This window comes from Daphnia pulicaria, chromosome 3 (genome assembly GCF_021234035.1).
Source record: "Daphnia pulicaria isolate SC F1-1A chromosome 3, SC_F0-13Bv2, whole genome shotgun sequence".
In the NCBI taxonomy this organism is placed as follows: domain Eukaryota; kingdom Metazoa; phylum Arthropoda; class Branchiopoda; order Diplostraca; family Daphniidae; genus Daphnia; species Daphnia pulicaria.
The window spans coordinates 10,235,735-10,255,954 of record NC_060915.1 but is presented as its reverse complement, the minus strand read 5'-3'; the positions used below and the strand labels follow the sequence as shown (position 1 = coordinate 10,255,954).

Here is a 20,220-nt window from a genome sequence, read left to right as displayed (position 1 = left end):
GTTGGTATTATATATACAACCGAAAGAGAAAAGAGCTGATTTGTTGGACGTGTCTAATGGTCTCATCAGGATCAAGACATTGCTGGGAGCCATAAACGGCGGTGGCGACGGCTCGGTTGCGAAGCAGCTAGGCAAAAAGGATGTAACTCCCGATGATGAAACCTTCGCCTTATTTGACTTTTGGAAATGAAGCGGAAAAGAAAAGAAAAAAAAAGTGCGTTGCTGTTCTTCTTCTTTTTCTTCTCCCTTTTTTTTTTCTCGTTCGTCTGTTTTTATTTTTTATGATTTTATTATCACCTGACCGTTGATGGCATTTCGTGAGTTTTCACTCTCTCCCCGTCTTTTCATTTGGCGTCCGTCATTTCGAATTGTCATCGTCCATAAAGAGCGCGCACGCGCATCTTGTGGCGACAGACAGACAGGACCTTGAGGGGAGTCACCACAAACAGAGAGACAGCCGTGTTGTGCACACACACACACAACGCGGTGCTGAATAGCTCTCAACACACAAACGTCCATACGCGTATGTGTGTATATATAGATGATATAAGTTAAGTCGAAACAGGCGTATTGCGTGGGACGGAAGGATTGAAACAAAAGCAAAAGCCCTCGTCAAAGTGCGTGTCGTACTTGGTCGACTCTGTAAGGGTCGTGTTATTACATTATTCGTCTCTAATTGCCGTGCAGGGCGTTTATGACATTGGCTTTTTATACGCTGGGGTTTTTTTTTTTTTCTTAGTTTAGGCTATTTGACGTCGGGCGTCGTCGGCAGCGCAGCCGTGAGAGACGGGCGCCAATGTCTCTTCCTTTTTGATGCAATAAAAATATAAAGAAGACGAAAGAAGAAGAAGAAGAAGAAGAGGGGAGAAACAACCCAAAAATAAGGGAAGAAAAACGACGGCCGTGAAGTGAAAGTTTCCAACATCCCGGGCGTGTGATGGGGTCATCGTTGTTGTTAACTTGCGCGCGGGAGAAGTCTATAGCGTTTCCTCATCATCAGATATAGCAGGTGGCAACACAACACACAAGCATCACTAACTCTTTCTCTCATCTCTCATCTCTCTCTCTCTCTCTCTCTTTGGCTTTCTTGCATGATGCACTCTTGCATCTTTACGCGTAACAATATTCGAGAGAAAAAATGAAGAACTTATTCTCTCCTTTTTCTTCTTATCTTTCTCTCTCCAGTCCTTCTACTTCTCCTTCTTCTTTGCAGTAGGGCAGTAGAGCCACTTTTTGACGCCAAAATCCATAAGACCTTTTTTTATTCCATCCCCTTATTGACTGGCTTTTGTGTCGCAACTTTACAGAGAACGAAGATCAAGCCAACTATAACTGTAAATTTCACGAGAAGAAGAAAAAGAAGAGGAAGAAGAAGCTTGCGCCATTTCGTGCGGAACGACTAAAGAGAGCGCGCGGTTTCTATACATATTGGCGCATAGATCGCGCCGACATGCGCAACATCGCACAACAATAAATTATAATAAAATTTTCTTCTTGTGTAGGTTATTTTTTTTTCTTCTTCTTCTTCAAAAGAAAATAAAAATAAATATTTTTTTTTCTTCTTTTTCATTCCCATCCAACGGCACGCACTATGCTATATACAACAAACGACGACAACTCACCACCTCCGGCCTCGTTTGTGACTGGTTCGGGGCTTTCAGTTTCATAGTCTTCTCTATTTTCTTTGGTGTGTCCACCCAAAGGAATAGAGAGAGAGAGAGAGAGACACGAAAAAGCAGAGAAGAAGAAGAAAAAAAAAAGACACAAACACACAACAGGAAAAGAGAAAAAGAAATCTTTCCAACTTCTTCTTCTTGGCCGGTTCAAAAGGACCAACTTTTACTTTCGCTCTCTACCTTCTTTGATATATAGCTTGAAACTTATTGATGTTGTATTAAAAGGCAAGAAGAAAGAAGAAGAAGAAGAAGATGAAGAGGAGGGATGAAGAAAAAGAAGAAGAAAAAAAAATCTTGACTCGACGTCATCTAGCGATGGATTTCCCCTCGACACTCGTATGATCTCAGCTGATGCGCCTTAACAAAATGTGATGCAAAAGGAAAGCAACAGCAACCAATAGAGTCCGCAGTCGGCCAGTCAAGTTGTAACTAGAGGACTCTCATCGGGAGTATGGCCTGGGAGAGTCACCAGTCAAAGCGACACACACGAGATTATCGTTCTCTCTCTCTCTGCCTGGGATGTCTCTTTATGTAACCTTTCACAGTTGTCAAAAGAAATAAATTCAAGCGGAAAAAAAGAAAGAAACAAAACAAAGCAAGCCAAAATGTTTCCAACAAAAACAAACACAAAAGCGACTTTTCTTTTGGAAAAGGCATCATGAATGTGTTTGTGTGTGTGTGTAGTACTACACGTGCATGTGTAATGTATTTTTCTCTCTCTTTCAAAAAAGGGAGGAGCGCTCTTTGTGGTCATGTTTGGAAAAAGTTAAATATTTGCGTAAAGAGCTCAAGTTGCAGCTGCTAAAATAAAAACGAGTTTCTCTCCCCGGAAAAAATTCTTCAAATATTTCAATAACGTGCAAAACAGCAACCGCAACCGCATATTTATGTATATTTCAGGGGGGGAGGGAGGGGGGGTATCAAGACGCACATATATAAAATACTAATAAGGGACAGAGAACTTCCAGTTTTTCTAACGCGGCGCTTCGCGTTAGCTTATTCTCCAGCTCTTTTTCTTTTCCTTTTATTTCTTTCTTTTTTTGTTTGAAATAAGTCCACGTACGCGGGATTTTCTCTCTCTTCGAAGAGAAAAAGCGCCTTTATTATTTATCGGTCACTAGACAAGTAATTGCGGCTAACGTGTGTCGGCCGTTGTGTGAACTGTTCTCTCAATTTCTGGCCGCGAAATTATATGTTATAGACGTGGCTAATGTTGATTCTTTTTAATTTACTGACACTGTTATTATTTTCTTCGGATGGCTCGCGGCTCGTCATGAATATAGAGTCGGGGAGTCCGTTTTTTTTCGGCACCCATGTCCAGGAGCGAAGTGTGCGTGTCTCGATTATGAGAAGGAAGACAGAAAGAAAACAAAAATAAAAAAAAAAGAAGCTGGAATATCTAGTTGGAAAAGAGAGTGAGAGCAGAGGGGCGAAATAGAATTCTCTCGCTCGCTCGTCTATGCTGTAGTGTGCGCTAATATGCATCTGCTGGACGAGCGTTGCGAGCGCATTCGCTGCTGCCATTGTTTTGTTGCCGCCACCAGCTAGCGCGACGCCGGTTTGGCTACGCACGAGCGAGAGATAGCCAGAGAAAGTGACAGTTTCATCAGTTAATCTCTGAGATGATTGGAATCTTTTCTTCTCCTTCTTCGAAATCATTATTATTATTATTTGAATTTATTTGTTTTTTGTTTGCCTTTCTTGCGTAACATGCCGTTTCTGCGCTGGTTGTTTAGAAAAACAAAAAAACTGTTTTTGCATTTACACCTCTCGCGATTATATGAGGCATTGCCCCATAGGCCTATATGCCCAAATATGAGCTGTTCAATATTCTTGCCATTGCTCTAATAGCCGCGGGACTCCACACATCATTCGTTTTTTTTTTTTTTTTTGCCTTTCTTTTACAACCGATAACAAGAAATGACTGAGCTCTCCAGTCAGGTGTCGGTGATCATTTTAAAATCTTGTTCTACTTCGTCTCCTACGACGTGATACGATGCCACTCCCAAGATTCTTTGGAAAAAGTTATTCCTACTTGTTCCTCCGTCAGATCGGACCGAGTTTTACAGTCTACTAAAAATAACCCAGAGAGCTCAGAGAAAGAGAGAGAGAAAACAGATAACAAAATAAAAAAAAAAATCGAAATGATAATCGTCTGGGTTTGAATAAAAAGAGATGTCGATGACACAAATAGGAAGAATAAAATTCCACAAGCGAGAGGTATCAATAATTTATTTCTATTCTTTGATCCCGGAAACTGGAATCAAAGGAGGCGTGAATGATGAATCGACGCTCAACACAAACACGCAAGTGGTTTCCCTTGCTGGTAAGATTATGTCATCGCCCGTGTTCATTTGGAAGACCAAAAAACAGACAACACAAAGCAACGAACAAAAGTGTTGCATTCACGCTTGATTTAGTGTTTGAATAATTAATTTCCGCGTATCGAATAACAAAAGACGTGTGTGCATAGATGCGCCGTAGCGATCGGTTCGCCATTTATTTCAAGCGAAGACAAAAAAACGACACACTTTCTCTGATGATGATGGGTCGACTGCTGTGAGTGCGGACGTCTCACTGCTTTGACTTTAATAAACGGTTCCGTCTTGTTTTCTAACTTCTTCATCTTCATTTTTTCGCCATTCCCAATAGATTTCATTTTTTTTTTTTTAGAAACTTCTAACTTATATCTGTAGTATGATGTAGCGTTAAAATTAATATGGAAACTTTGTTTGCGGCTTTTGCAGAGGGACATATTCTGACGTGTTGAAATAGTATTTCCATTTGTTAGTCCGTTCTGTCAGTTAACAATTGAATAGAAACGTTAAGGTGCGTATAAATCAGCGGACGGAAGAAGAAACAAACGGCGTGCAAATGTGGCCATCAAGCGCGTGAGGCAAGAGAGAAGAAACAAAGAAGAAGAGAAAGAGTCGCGCGCTCACGACGGCCAAAAAAACCAACAAAGATCACGAACAGACTCGTAAAAAATAAAAATAAAAAAAAAAAAAAGAGCCGAAAGAAAGAAAAGAAACACAAGATATAATGATGAAATTATATAAGAGAAGATCGTGAGGATCAATTCGGTATAACTATATGTGTGGAGAAGAGACTGATATAACAACGGCCGGATCAATCCAGTATGGCGCCTCGTCGTCGTCCAGCAGAGGGCAAGGGCGGACGCGCAACCGGCGGTGGAACAACTTTCTCGACTATATAGCGCCATCGTGTCGCCCTCCGTTTTCACTTTTACTTCTGACGTTACGGCCAAGTCGAAAACGAGAAGGAAGAAGGAAATTAAAATGAAAAGACGCTGAGACTGCCAACAAAGAGAATAAATTACTATTGCCGTGTAGAAACAAAAACAGCAAACACGCGTTTTGATCTTGATTGCTCTTATATATTGTCTCGGTCGCCCGTCCCATTTTTCATAGAAACCCAAAACACTGGCAATTGTGACACAAAGACAAATCGCCATTAAAATGTAGTATAGACTAAAATCGCCCTGTTTTTTGTTTGGCATAGTAGAGTGATGTACGATTGTGATCATCCGATTTGTTTCTTTAAAAAAATTCCTTGATTACTATTTTCTCTTGATTTTTTATTCGGTTGGTACATTACAAACGACGAAGCAACTGGCAGTTTGTTTTTATCTAGTCTTTTTTCGCCCGATTGTTATTGTGCGTTTCAAACTGCTGTGTAATCGGGGAAAAAAACAGCAAATGAACGTGACGTGCCGATTCCGCTCCATGTTCAATTTTTCCCATGTATCGATTGTTGCAATTAGTGGCAAGACAATCGTCATTATTTCTGGGCGAATCGCAAAGGCACAGCACACATCCCAATAATGATGGGAATTATTGCCTTGACTGGCTGTTCTCCAATCAACCGAGGAAGGAGAAACGAAGGCAAAAAGCAATGGAGGGTGAAAGTTTGTTGGTTGGGAATGTGTGTGTGTGTATGTGTGGGACTTTTCTGGCGGAGAGACTCACTGATGGAAAGCAGGTCCTCCTGGAAAAAAACAAAAAAAAACAGGGAGGAGCCATATAGTAGGTACTAAAGTGGTATGGGGAAGTTGCAGAGTTGGGTTTTTCTGCGCTGAAGAAACTTCCAGCCATGTCGGGAGATGGTGTTGAATGCACCTTTGGGTGGTGGGTCATATATTCCCGGTCGGACTCAGCGAAAATAGACGAAGAAGCTAAACGGGAAGAATGTCGCATCATCGTGAATTTGGCTACTTACGCGCACACCTGAACGCTTTCCAAAAGAGTTTTCTTGAGATCGAATGAAATGATCTAACTCACGCTGACTCGTCAACAGCAGTTTGGCGCCCATTTCAATATATTGAATCCAGGAAGTCGATCTCTATTGTTGTACAAGAGGACTTGTGGTATACGTGCGGAATACCCGGAATTGTAATATTATTGGGCTAAATTCATCGTAACGAGCAGTCGGGAGCAGAGAAAGATGCTACGCCGCAATTCGTGGAATTCCCCCCCCCCCCCCACCTTTTTGCGGGGATCATTAATCAATTCATGTAGAAAGTGTTTCATCCGCGATCTGAAACTTTTGTTTGATTCCTATAGTTTATTTTTTCACTTCAGACACTTGAACGAAAAATATACGAAGATGAAAAAGGTAAAGACAGCGAATCAATAGCTATAAAAGTGGTGATTGTAAATATCGAATGCGTGAATCAAATCACGAAAATTTTACCAAAAGAATTTCTTGGCTTGGAAAATGAGAACGACACATTGATACAGTCAAGTCCACGGATGACCCCGCGTTAATCGTAACGCTCTTAGGACACGCTCGTAGGACATGCAGCAGGGGAAAATATAAAATAACGAATCATTTATAATTATATTTAAGTGTATTGTTGCATTATTTAAACATTTGCGCTTTCGTGTTCGTGTTCATGCGTGTGTTTTCAATGTGGCGTTCACGTGAGGGAGATGAGGCACGTGATTCCCCGATTTTTGAACAAAATTTTTAATTTTTCGTTTTTTTTTTTTTCAGTTTTTTTTTTCTTTCAATCCCCAAAAGGATCTCACACTTGTTCAATTGTTTGTTGGTTTTACTTTACGTTACTTTTATCGTTCGTGGCGAATCATGGGTTCAATTTGGGGAGGGGCACATTCAAAATCAAATCACGCGCGCTGTGGGAACACACGCGAAAATAAATGAATTAGGGACCACTGGCTCTCGCCATGATCTTCATCGAAATTCGTTGACTCTTCCAGCATGATTCGGGAAGTTTCAGGCACTTGAGCCAACTCTCTTCCTTGCCGGCTGTTTTCTTCCGGTACAATGGCATCCGTTTGGGCGTCTAGTTCAACTTCGGAAACTGGTTGAGGGCCCTTTCAGTATGAAAAAAAAAAGTTTATTAAATCGATGATTGCCAAAGAAGAACAAACAAATCTATAATGTAATGTTTACTCGTCTTTGAGAGCCTCTCCTGACAACTGGTGCGGCCGTAGAGACACTTTCCTCTTCCGCAGCCGGGGTGGTTTGCGGCCTGGAACGCAATCGTGATCGAACAGCCGGTCGGGCAGTTGGAGCTTCCTCCGACACAGGGGCGGCAGGTTCGACCGCGTCAACGGATGGAGCTGGAGTCACTGGAACTTCTTCTTCGACGGCAGGGGCTTCCGTGGTGGATCGGGTTCGAGACGAAATTGCGGGCCTTGGAGGTCTCGCTTTGGTGGTACGTCTGGTTGGAGCTGGTGTTGTTGTTGTTGTGGTCGTTGCTTTCGCTGTTGTAGTCTAGTTCAAATTGCATTTATAATTTTATAATCGTCAATTGTATAAATCTTAAGAGGCACTTACCTCAACAACGGCTGGAGCTTGATCGACAGCAAGGTCCTCTTCTACCAATTCATCGTATTCGTTAAAAATTTCCTGCGGTGGCGCAGTGGTCGTGGATCCTCCTCGCCTCTTCAGGATGTTGACGACGGCCGTCCTGCGATTGAAAAGGGAAGGACTGGGTCTGGAAGGCAATTCAATGGGTTCTTCCTCAGCAACAGGCACCACTGTGGAGGTCGTCGTTGAAGTGGTGCTTGTGGTGGTGCTGGATCGTGCGGGTCTTGTGCCAGTGGCTCTTAGGGCTGCGTTTGGTCTTCTGGGACGAGGTGCGGCTGTCGTCACCGGTTCAACAACTTCCTCCTCAAACACGGCGTCGTCGAAAAACTCTTCCTCCACGAGTGGGGTAGATGTCGTCGTCGTCGATGTAGTCGACATTTTGGGTCGTCGGAAACGTCTCCTGGGTGGTGGTGGTGGGGTTGTTGTGGTGGTTGTTGTGGTGGCAACAACTTCCTCGCCCAATGGTACTTCGCCATCGACATAGTCGACGTACTCGAATTCCTCCTCGGCCGGCAGAGCGGTTGTTGTCGTCGGGGTTGTAGTTTTCACGGGTTGTTTTTTGTTGCCTTCGCTATTGGGGACGGGAGGACGGATTCTGGGTGGAGGTCGGTTGTTGTTGAAAATGTTGAGCTTGTTTCCTTGTCCGGAACCCGGTTTATTCTGTTGTTGCTGTTGTTGTTGTTGTCTACCGCCACCGCCACCCACTTTGACCGGTCTGGCAGGCGGAGCTGCTCCCTCCTAGAGAATAACGAGACAAAGAGTTATATATGTAGAAGGCCCCGTAATGGTCATTGAAATGTTATCGTCATTATATGGTTGACTCTTCTGAAGATGGGTATTTTTTTTTTCTCTCTCTCGCTCTCATTGTCCTACATGACTCCAAGTAAAATTTCAAACCGGAATGATGAGTTTCTAATTGATGTCGAGTTTCTAATCGAGATTAAAAGACACAATTGCGCATTAAAACATATTTTAGAAAAGAAAACTATTCGGCTATCTGGCCGTTTCAATTCCTAGAAAACCGTGTTAATAAATGGTGTTACGGCGACCGAATTCCGGCCTCCTACTTACCAACTATCAACACCAGTTATTCAACTGCCAACTATTTAGGTGACTCTAGAAATTTTGATTTGATTTCACGCGAAGAATTTTTCTCTTTTCCCCGCTCAATCTCATCCTTGAGACTCGATTCCTCACCTCTTGTTGGGGTTTGGCCGGTTTATTGGCGGTGGTAGTTCCGTTTCCTGCCGACGCCGGATCTTCTTCTTCGTTGGCCGGAGCGTCGTAGTATTCTTGGTAATCGTAATCGTAATAGTCGTCATAGTAGACGGGACGGCGTTTGCCTTGCGGACGGCGGAATCGCCCACCTTGCGAGCGAGGTGGTGCTACCTCGCGCCCTGACTCATCCACGAAACGGGTTCGTACCACAACGACCTGAGGCGCCGGCGTCGGTGCCGGTGTTGTGGATGCCTCTTTGTATAAAGCCTCGTTCCTGTGGCATTAGCAATCAGAGAAATAAATTTGGTTATCAATAGGGTATTTTCTAAATATTATTATTATTAATACCTGTCGTAGAACAAGGGGGAATTATCACAATCGACTTCGTTGGCGAACTGGCAATTGAAAATCTTTTGATCGAAAGCCGTGAAATTTGCGCACATAAAATCGTAGCGTGTGCCAAACAAACATTGATGATAAACCTGGCAATTTGAATGGGCCGAGACCAAAGGATTTGTTACTGATTTCTTTATTTGATTTCACGAATAAATTATCTGATATGAAATTACCTGGCATTTGTGAAGGACGCTGGCGTAAAAGCCGTCGAGACGGTTCTCGCATTCGAAATTCATTTCATCACGGCCGGGCATTTTATAGTAGAAAGGATAGGAGCTCAGATTGTAGCCATTAAGTGCGGGCGGGAGATTAGGGTCCCAGATGTAATCAATTTGCGGGATGCCCGTCAACGGCGGCCGAGTGGATCCCTCGACTCCGTTGACCAAGTTTGAAGCTTCCTCGACTCCATCAGGTTTCACCTCTTCGGCGCCGAGTTTCACCTCTTGGCACGAGACCATCAACGCCAGTCCTAAAACTGTGTAGTTGTTTTTTTTTTTTAAACAAAAATGAGGTTACACGTTTCTGTTTTGTTCTGCAAGAGAGAGAACAGAGATTGCCCACAATTTTGGATTCATTTCGCCTTTTCGAAAGTGTTCCACTAAAAGTCGATGTAATCAGGGACATCAGGCTGCTGCTATGTAATAATACGTGATGTGTCTGATGGAAAGTTGATTTTATTTTCATTTCTGTTTTCTATCTGTGACGTCATGTTATTCTACTTATTCGACGATTTTATGAAATATCTTTTTGCAACAAGTCCCGAAACATGGAAAATACATATATAGGTCAGTGTGATGGGCATTTCTAATCCGCGTTTGTGGCCTTTTTCCACATTTTTCCCATCATTCCCCCTCTTTTTATTCTTTTTATCACGAGCTAGCTTTTTGGGATTTATATGTTGCTGTTGTTGTTGAGTTTAGTGGTAACCTGTCGGGATTCACGAACGAGAACAAAGAGTATTTACGACTGTTCGAGTTGTAGTAGCCGGTCAGTAACTCGCGGCCGATCGAGTCATTTATTTTCTCTTTCTCGACCCGTTTGCCTAAGTTAGCTGCTGACTCATCTGCAGCGAGACCCAATGAACGGCAAAGAACTGGAATATTGACATAAGACGCGCGTGCTATATAAGCTATGTAGCTGGGGCCGACAGACTATAGTCAACACGCAACAACGGTCGGAGAAGATAAGGAAAAGCGGATGGCTCCGTTCCCGGATAACCAATTTTATCGCGGGTCATGGGGAGGGAAACGATACTTTTAGACCCCGGACATTATCGTCTCCAATGAAAAGGCTGATAAAATATTGGCGATTGTGCCACGACCTGTATGGGTCGACAAGCTAATCGAGGTCAGAGTCTCGGGCGCAGGTTCGCTGCTGGGATTTCCAATTCTCACAACAACGAAGCCCGCTTAATTCTGTTGACTAGTACGTGCGTTTGGGTCGGTGACTTTCACTAGCGAACTGGGATGGAAAACGAGTCTTTTCGGGTCTGTCGGTCGATTTCACGTTTCTGGGCTTCGCTCGCCGTCCTTACAGAGCAAAGAGAGAAGGGAGAGATTTTTTTTTGTCTTCAAAGATGGAGTTTCAAAGAAGAGAGAGGGAAGCTTTTTACGGATGCAGCTCGGGTATTTTGAAAGGGTAAATAAAACCCCATGTGTTTGTCGCGCATCGAATGAATTCGTAATAATAATCCGGAAAACGGAATCCCTAGCTGCTTTCGAGAGAGAAAGTCTCTTTGAATTCTCTACATTTCGGCAGGATTTGCGCTTCATCGATGAAGAAGGACGTTGTACACATATTTAGACGTATACTCGTGGTCAACTGTTCGTTTTGTGCCGTTCGGTTGTCGAGGGAAAGCCCAAATTAAAAAAAAAAAAAGCGAAAGAAAGTGCTGTACGCTGCAAATAAATTTAATTGCACTCACCCATGATAACGGCCGGCGTGAAAGAGAAGGTGAACGCCATTTTTCCTTATTTTTTTTTCCTAGACTTCACTGCACACACACGCACACAGCTGCTGTGTTTGTTTTTTTCTTACAGGATACAGCAAAGAGTAGAATTTGTTTTTCTTCAATGAATAGAATTGGCCGAAACCAACTGGATCGGGTTGATCGCGCCTCGGCGGCTGCAGCAAACCAAGAAACACGGCACCACCAATGCGGACCTGCTGTTTGAGGCAGACGGTAAACATAGAAAGAGAGAGAGAGGGAAAAGAAAGAGATATAACACTCGTATAATAAACACAAACACACAATGGGGAAAGTGGTGCCGGGTAAGGTACGTCCCACTCTAAAGAACATACTAGAACTGTGAAAAACCAACACGAACGAATAACCACCGAATGGAACTCGACTAGGAGCAAACTAGAACCGAAAAGCGAAAGAACTACAACGGCGAATGCCTTTGCATTAGTAACAGAGAGAGAAAGAGAGATAGATGGATTGAAAGTTAAAAAAAATGACAACGACTTTAGTGCCAACCATCGCACCTTTCTATTGATTTGATTGTGAGTGTCTCACGAGTTGGGTATGACCCACTTTTCACGACGATGGCGACGATACGATCGACAGCCGTGTAATTGGAATGGTCGTCGATCTTTTGGCGATCGCCCAAAGGAAACCACAACCCGGATGGAAGAGCCCGACGAACGGTTGTCTAATCTCAGATAATGGCATGGAACGCAACCAGCTGAATGAAGCAGAACGTGAGAGTACTAGAACTAGAGGAACAAGTAGTCAAACTACACAAACCGAATGGGGAAACAAAAATTTAAAGGGCACCACGAAGTGACGATAGGAGCGGACTCGTTGCCGAGGATGGACTTACTGGACTAGTCGGGCGCCCTCCTCTCATAAATTGTCTGAGAGAAAGTGAAACGGGTTCTCTCTCGTCGCTCGTTGGTTTTGTCTGTGCTGAGTGTGTTTCTCTCTTTTTTATCTTTACCTTTATCTTCTTCTTCTCACAGATTCAGGCCTCGAAACTAGAGCCACTTGAGGGGGGGAGCACAATAGACTACACCTCCGCTATAGGCGAAACTAGCGACAAGGTTACCCATTTTTTTTTTTCCTTTTTTTAGTGATTGTTCTTTCTCTCTTTCACAATTTCTTTTTTTTTCTTTTTTTTGATCGATCGTTGCCTTTGAATTCTTTTTGTTTCCCAAATAAATGTTATTTCTTATATTCTTTTTTTTTTAAATAACCCGACAAATTGATCTTTTTTTATCATGTTTTTCCTTTGAAAAGATTGAAAAATGAAGTTTTCTGTGGATGTGTACAACATGTGCGCTCCCCGCTGCGCTGGCCTACAGCTAGCAGGAATGAAATTCATCGACACACTTTTTATGATTGTTGTGTGCTTTTCCCCAAGTCTCTCTTTCTTTGTAAAAAGATGGCCGTTAAAAGGTCGGATTGGTAAACACAAAAGAAGTCGACGGGAAAACTAGGTTCCGCTGTCTGACACATTGCCCTTATACGCAAAGTTGCCCCGCCGACAACCCCATCTCATCATCAACGAAACGATCGATTATTTTATTCATTCATTCATCCTATATGTGCGTGTGATTGTATTTTAGTTGTTGTTTTTTGTTTTGTTTTTTCTATTTTTTGTTGTTGAGTTACAACCGAAGAAAGCGGTACGCCCGAAATGCTCACTGCCGGTTGGCCTCACCGTACCCGTATGTATATGCGCCCGTTTGTGTGTGCGCCGGTGCGTGAGTGCGTGCGTGCAGCGAGCAGGGCCGGTAATAGCTCTAAGACTCCACAAGTGAGTGTACAACAACAAGAACGGTGAAATGGAAGAGAAATCCTACCCAATCTTCCTGTCGGTATATAACTTGTGTCTCAACCGTGTTACTCCGTCCCCACCCATATTATAGTCGGCATGAACAACACACTCTCTCTCTAAAAGTCTCCCCGGAAAAAAAGAGAAAAACTGCGCTGTTCATCTCTTATCTCGCATTTCCCCTTGGCGATAATACCGAGAACGACTCACAAAAGAAGCAGGAAATGCCTTGAGTCTCTTTCAAAAGATCTGATTAGGATATGTTTATAGCTATACTCTAAAGGGAAGTCAGGAAAAGACACGACACAAACTTGATGGCCACAAGGACGATTTGATTCTAATAAGGCCCGGCGGAATTGCTCAAATTCCAAAAGTTTGTTAGTCCTCGAGTGTCATGTATGCGAGCAGGTTATTGGGTGGGGTCGAAAGGAGTGCGAGACGACCTCGAAAGTTTTCCCGCTGAATGAATGATTTTTTACTTGGAATGAAACGCGCGTCAAAAGTAAATAGAAAGGCTGTGGACTTGTGGAGCCAGTGCGCTATCTGGACATTGATGGAAGAAAAATGCGCTTTCGCGAATGAGTCACAAGGCCATGCAGTAATATAAGAATGCGACAGGAGAAGAATGATTAGCCTGTACGTACACCCAATTAAACTCGTTGGTTCCTTTCCTATGTAATCAAGTAATCAACTACCAATTTGCTACGCCAAACACGCCAAGAATGAAAACAATTCAAAACACGATTGCATTTTATGAAAGAGGAAAAAACCCAAAATATTTATGGACTTACCTTACACTAATGAAGGGTATGCAGCAGTAGTGCGGGGGCAAATCCAACAGAGTCGAGTGTATAGGTCTGATCAGAAAATCAATCAAAACAGATGAACCAAATAAGTGGATAGATGGACTACTATAGAACGAAGAGACCAACCGATGGAAAAGGTGTAGCCTGGGTGGTATAAAGATTTGTCCTGCCGGGTCGGGACGGCTGACCGATGACTTGTGAGAGCCCCTTTTGGTCAGTACCGCGGGATCGAGTGGCAAGTTGGTGACTGGGGCAACAGGTGAGTGAGATCTACAAAAGAACCCCAAAACTGCTCTGCGATTCCTTTCTCTCTGACTTGCAGCTATTCCCGTCGTACTGTCTTCGTCTAGAACTCACAAGAGTAGCCAGCAGCCAGGTCAGCGATAATGCAATAGAACAAGTCGACTATAGTCACCGCCACACCACCGACAAGTGGCAACAACAAAACAAAATAGAAGGGAGTCCCAGGTTTCCTAAGAAGGGAGAGGTGAACGTAGAACGGCCCTAGTACGGCCGGTTGATGGTGGCGTTTGAAGCCACTGGGTTTTTTCTCTTCAGTATTAAGAAGAAGAAAAACGAAGAAGAAGAAATAGAAAAAGGAAAAAAATAAAAAGGTGGTGGTGGTGGTGGTGGTGGTGGTGGTGGTGGTGGTGGTGGCGGTGGATGGATGGATGGATGGAGAGGGGGAGCGAAGTCGAACGCAGCGGAGATCCCAGCCAATAACCGAACGGTGCCAAAGTGAAAGGCACAACTTCGACATGGCCACCTCCAACGAACAAGGGGGGAAACTCGAAAAAAAAGGACGGCGAAGCAGAAGAAGAAGGAGAAAGAAGAAGAGAAGAAAACGAAATGGAAAAAGAAAAGGAAAACCTAGTGAAGAAAGAAGTAGGAGACGGAGGAGAAGACGGAATCTCTCTCCGAATCGAGTTATATACGTGACTTGCTCACGCACGTATTTACTCATTATAGACACTGGTGGAAAAAAAAAGCAGAAGATGTGTATAGAACGACAAGGGGGAAAAGAAAAGAAGAGCCACAAAAAGCAGGAATGAGAGAGAAAAGTCTAATTTAATTGGTGAAAGAAGAGCTTCCACTATACACAGCGGGAGATGATTTGTACTACTGAAAGAAGAAAGAAAAAAGAGAGACGGCTATTATAAAAACAACCACCTAGAATGACTGGCTTCAAGGGAAAACGGGTCACACACATAGACGCCGGATTTAAGTGGAAAAGCTACACAAAAATGGCAACCCCACCCAGTTTTGAAGAATCTGTGACTCTACACCAGCAGGTGCCAGCTTGAAAGCGATATGCATTTTTATCGTTTTGAGTCATGAACCAGACAGACCGCACGTTAATATTTCGTGAAAATCAACGGTTGACCGGCTTATTGAGTCTTTTTGAGGTTGCGTTACGTCTCAATTAGCCTTCACAGAACCCCTCAGAGATATAAGTCATTCGATTGTTGTTCGCCAGTATTTCAATTTCGTTGATTGATCAATGGATATGGGTAATAAGGCATATCTCTCTTGCTCTATATATTTTTTTTAAGATCAATATCTGTATTTACAGCAACTTAAATACTTTCTTGTTGTAATAAGCCGAATTGGACAAGGAAATTGAAGGCGAATTATAGCTCGAAGGTTATAATAGTACGTCATAATAAAAAAGACTTGAATTTTTTTTCGAAATGAAAGGCCAGCCATTTATTTCTAGTATTTTGTCACGGTCACGAAGAGAGAGAGAGAAAGAGAAAAGTAAATAAATCAGATGTTAAGATATTATAGATAAAAAGATTCGGTTTTATGCACGACGGTGAGATGGTATTGGAATTAGACCGGCGATGCGGTAATAGCTACTGGCGGAGACAGCAGTTGTGGCAAAGATGAAATCGGGAACATTTTAGTGGGAGTTCCATTACCCCCCAGGAAGAAGACGGGTCTCCCGTTGCTGCCAAACAATGGATTGCTGATTAGAGTCATCACGGCGGGTGCTGCTGTCTTTTGAACTCCTGGTTTCGCAGTGCTGGTCGATACTGCTGGCGATACCCTCGCTGGAAACTGAGGACGGTTCTGTAGCATCTGTTGGAATTGTTGTTGCTGGAACACCGGATTCCGCATCATCATTTGCTGCATCACGGCAGGATTTTGCATCATCATTTGCTGCTGCGTGGCGGATTGGGCCGCATTGAGCATCGTCGGCATCATCGGTGGCTGCATCCTAGCCGGATTCTGCATCACCGGCTGCTGCTGCTGTTGAGTGGAGATTGGGACTGCCATTGGAGCGAAATTTGGTTGCTGCTGTTGTTGACGTGGTGCTGTTGCTGCGCTGCTGGCGGCTGTCTGCACCAGATTGGTCGGTTGTTGCTGGATTGAAGCCGCACCGCTGACCGCCATCTGCTGCTGTTGCGGCTGATTAAGTACAGCAACCGGCTGACGCTGAACGGCCGGCACGGCTTGCTGTTTGATTGGGCCTGAAACGCCGGGCTGTGTGGTTGGAATGGCGGGCGATTGTTGCGTCAGAGTTACTGGATCGGGAATCAATTGCTTTTGAGAAACATTTGAAATGGGCGGCATGGCGGTCGTTTGGGTCGCAAATGTCGGCTTTGTTAAAGGCTCGATTTCATTAAACGGGGCCGGTTTGTTTGTCTTTTGTAATTTCTCAACAAAAGGCAGCGGCGTAGCAACAATTGGAGCCAATGTTTCCAGTTTCGGAACCAAGGCTTCAGCAACAGGAGGAGTGGCCGTGGTGGGTTTTCCGGTTGTCATCACAATTGTTGGCGCAACGCTAGGAAAGAACTTGGCAGTGGCCACTTCAAAGGCCTTGGTAACACCAGAAGTAGAACTTGGGCTTTTGGCAGTTGTAGTCTGAGCGATAGTTGTCTTGATCGTCGTCGATGGCGAGAGAGTCGACGGCGTAGTGACTACAGATTTCTTGGTAGATGTCGCCACGGTTGGCGTTGTAGTGCTCAGACGGAGAAAATCGGTCACCGTATCGTGATAGTCGCTGTCGGCAAAGTCGTTCAATTGGCCCAGATCGTTCATTTTTTTCAAAATAGGATTGAGCGCGCCATCGTTCGTATTGTTGTCCTTTTCGGGCACCGGATGGCACCAGAGTCCAACTACGCACACGGCCAAAATTACCATCTGTGGAAAGAGCGAAAAAGAAACAGACGTTTACATAACAGCGCTTTGCACGCACATTTACGAGCACATCAATAATATGGCGTGGTAAAAAAAAATCAACAGATGAGAGACGGTAGAAAAATTTAGAAAACAAAAAAGAAACTTACCAAACGGGAACTGACGAGTGGCGACATGTTGATATGACCAATGAGAGATGGTTAAATGAAATGTTCTATTCACTTGATCAGATATTACCTCTTAAATAATAAAACTCCGGAACGTTCTCGACCTCGTCAAATATGGACTGCCAATAGGAAATGTTTTGGCGAGAAGACCATCCAGTTCTGGGCGGATTGAAGCAGTTGTGTACAAGGTCACATGGTGGTTCATAACCTTTACAGTGATTACATACCCACTTTTAATCCCGCAATTAAGGTAAATTCGTAGTCTCTGTATATTCGCAACAGTAGATCTTCTCTTTATCCTTTAAATTCGTGGTACAAGATCGTCTCAGTTTTGTAATCGGATTAAGGAGGAGTAATAACCAACCAAGGGTAAAGTAGTTGATGTGCGTACCCATAGCGATCACAAGAAACGTTTTTCGGTTTTTCCCCATTCATTAGCGAGCAATGAATGACCATCAACCAGTCTACTAAAACGGGGAAAGCCTTAACTATTTACAACATCAGAAATAAAATCCAATTCTGAAAACACATAAAGGAAATTTCATGTGAATAATGAGAATTTAATTTTCCGTAAACGGAAATCTTTTTTGCACACGTCCCCCATTTGGCTGCGAGAGGTTACTTAACAGTCGCGCAACATCCCGTTTGAGTTCCACCAAATCCAAACTGCTATCGCTTGCTCAATTTCCAAAAGTAGTAGTTTCATCTGCATTTAAATCACTTCCACAACTATCACCAAGATAGTCATGACGAAGGATGCGCTCGCACATTCTCTATATCACTATAGGCTGCTGTTGTTCTCTTTCCTCTGTAGTTATTTCCAAAGCCATCTGGCTGGTACAAACAGTTGTTTCTTTTATATCTTGTCCAATGGTTAGTACTAAGAGGGCTCACGGCTCAAGGCTCAAATGAGCACACAAGTGAAATAACCAAGTTAAGATCCGACCAAATATTTTAGAAACAACTATTTTAATTTGGTTGGCAACCGCGGATGTGGTCAAACCACCCATCGCATTCTATTTACTCTTATTAATAATTTTAACGGGCATTTCGTAGGGGTTCTGGTTGGTTAAAAACCGTACACCATTCGAGCGAATCAAATATATAGTTTATATGTACTTGTGCGGCAGACTACCCACCACCACTGATGTGCGTGTCTGACCTAGTCGACCTAGTAGATAGCGATGTTTCACGGCCGGCTGATGCACGTGTAAAATAGATGAGCGATAATCTCTTTCTTCGTTTCTTCCCTTGTCAATTAGGTTGCCCCGGTTGCCCATAAGTAATAGTTACGTTGTTTGAATTAAATGTTCAATTATTCATTTTTGGGGGTCTATATTGCTATTGTATATGGTTACATTCTTTAGCATTTTTATTTGCACTGCCTTTAGATATCTTACGAATTGTAGACTAGTGTGCAATGCACCAAAGGCGAAACAACTCTGAAAGACTTTAAAGTATTTATATTGGCTCTTTTGTTCTTAGCAGGTGTTATCTGGGCTGACGCAACACTGAAAGGCCTTTGGGGGACAATATTCACGAACCGATTCACCTTGGTCGTCAGACAGTTCTCTGATCAGATAAGAAAAGGAAAAGGAGGAGAAAGAAGTAGAGGAGACAGCGGAGGAGACGCAGTAAGGTGTTAAATGTCTGGCTCCTCCAGCAGCCAGTCCTCGCATTCATCGCGCCTTGATTTCGTGTGCAGTTATATCTATTACATTTTCTATTTACTGTGGAAACAAATAATGTCCCAAGCTTGTAATTGAGATATTTCTCACGTAAATAAACGTAATGGTATTTTTAGTATTTGAACACGGAGAGAGATATTCCGTCCATTTGTTTAGTCAGGTGAGCACGGTTTTCTCGCTCCCACTTGGAGATTCAGAAATTCAGAGAAACACTGCACCCTATAAGATCTCGTTAGAAAATTAGTAGATATTTTCCTTCTTTCTTTATCGTCGACTTGTGGTCCGTTGTTTTGGAAAGAGGGCATGAAAAAGAAAGAAAGTGGAAGGAGAAATGTTGGCGGGGGCACCAACATCGATACGGTGCCACGACAAAAAGCTATCGGCAGGCAATAATTTTCCACAAATGTGATTTATCTTGTCGTGTCATCGTTGTCGATCCTTTTCACGTTGAGATTCTCTTGGCTTTTCTTTTCTCTTATTTTTACCTTCCTTGCGGTTTTAGCGCGTGTGTTATATGTGCCAACCAAATGCGGAAGAAGAAGAAATGAACGACGAAATAGAAAATGGTAAAATTGAAAACATTGTCGTTGGGGGGGAAAAAAAAAGGAAGAAGAATTCGGACGAAGGTAGGAGAGAGAAAGGTGAGAAGCCTCAGGGCTATCTGCCTACTCTAGAGGCGAAGGTAAAAATAATTTTAAAGAGAAGAGAGAAGAGAGAAAAAAAAAGAGAAAACGAACCAATCTCCAACCTGGACTTAAAGAGAAAATATGTTTTGATGAAGAAAAATAAAAAAGAAGAGAAAGGCCGAAAGGAAAGAAGAAGACGCTAAGAAGATAAAAACGAAGGTAAAGAAAGAATTCATATGCCCCCCTTTTCTCTCTCTCTCTCTCTCGCTCTTCCTCTGTCTGTTTCGGGCACAGGTATTTGATTTTCTCTCTTCTTTTTTTCTTATTCTTTCGACGTATAGCGCACAAATTCGGCGCCACTGCACCAGGCACTTTATTATAGGAGATGTACGGTACATTGGGCGTGTGAGGTGATGGGAGCGCGCTAGGCTTCCTCCCTGTGCAGATATATCCGAGAGCGCAATAAGCGCTCGTATAGGATAGGATTTTTTTCTTGAGTTGTTTGGTTCTTTTTTTCCGCTTTTGGTATCTTGAACGATACGTGTGTGTGCCAAACTTTCCTTCTTTCACTTGCTGTCTGACTGTCTATGTATACAATATATCTTTCTTTGCCTTTTTTTTCTTTTTCTTGCCAAGTCCTCTTCGGCTAAAATTGGCTATTCAACGTTCTCCTTTTTAGCTTTTATTCCCCTTTGCTTTGGCATCACGTTTTCTCATTCTTCTCTTTGGTTCCATGTCTTGTTTTTTTTTAATAGCTTTTGTCGATTCTCGGTTGGCGTGAGCCGCTCGGCCACAGCAGTCGAGATCCAGCCCGGACCGTCGACGGTCACGGTTCATTGCCAATTGTTGTTGTGTTGTTGCATA

At 43.2% G+C, this 20,220-nt stretch overlaps 2 protein-coding genes across 7 annotated transcripts; both read right to left on the bottom strand.

Annotated features, from left to right (window-relative positions):
- Positions 1-6,527: 6,527 nt before the first annotated feature.
- LOC124329296 (eukaryotic translation initiation factor 4 gamma-like) lies at positions 6,528-14,273 on the bottom strand. Of its 6 annotated transcripts, none has more exons than XM_046788312.1 (9): positions 13,858-14,273; positions 13,717-13,782; positions 11,071-11,312; positions 9,320-9,621; positions 9,099-9,232; positions 8,730-9,024; positions 7,500-8,270; positions 7,113-7,436; positions 6,528-7,033 (listed from the first exon to the last, which is right to left on the bottom strand). In XM_046788312.1, exons 3-9 carry the CDS (start codon positions 11,108-11,110, stop codon positions 6,824-6,826), a joined length of 2,076 nt encoding a protein of 691 aa, XP_046644268.1. In that variant the 5' UTR covers positions 11,111-11,312; positions 13,717-13,782; positions 13,858-14,273; the 3' UTR covers positions 6,528-6,823. The 6 variants fall into 6 exon arrangements, with proteins under 6 accessions (XP_046644268.1, XP_046644270.1, XP_046644269.1 ...); XM_046788314.1 differs by having other exon boundaries at positions 11,071-11,309; XM_046788313.1 differs by having other exon boundaries at positions 13,722-13,782.
- Positions 14,274-14,376: 103 nt separating this feature from the next.
- LOC124329295 (mucin-2-like) lies at positions 14,377-17,332 on the bottom strand. The gene is made up of 2 exons (XM_046788311.1): positions 17,025-17,332; positions 14,377-16,878 (listed from the first exon to the last, which is right to left on the bottom strand). The coding sequence occupies exons 1-2, from the start codon at positions 17,049-17,051 to the stop codon at positions 15,565-15,567; spliced, it is 1,341 nt and encodes a 446-aa protein (XP_046644267.1). The 5' UTR covers positions 17,052-17,332; the 3' UTR covers positions 14,377-15,564.
- Positions 17,333-20,220: the final 2,888 nt, after the last annotated feature.

Coding starts and splice junctions, on each gene's coding strand:
- LOC124329296 (XM_046788312.1), bottom strand. CDS start 11,110: ATGGCGTTCACCTTCTCTTTCACGCCGGCCGTTATCATGG. Junction 9,025..9,098: donor TCCCCCTTGTTCTACGACAG/GTATTAATAATA, acceptor CTAATGCCACAG/GAACGAGGCTTTATACAAAG. Junction 7,437..7,499: donor AAGCTCCAGCCGTTGTTGAG/GTAAGTGCCTCT, acceptor AATTTGAACTAG/ACTACAACAGCGAAAGCAAC.
- LOC124329295 (XM_046788311.1), bottom strand. CDS start 17,051: ATGTCGCCACTCGTCAGTTCCCGTTTG. Junction 16,879..17,024: donor CACTCGTCAGTTCCCGTTTG/GTAAGTTTCTTT, acceptor CTCTTTCCACAG/ATGGTAATTTTGGCCGTGTG.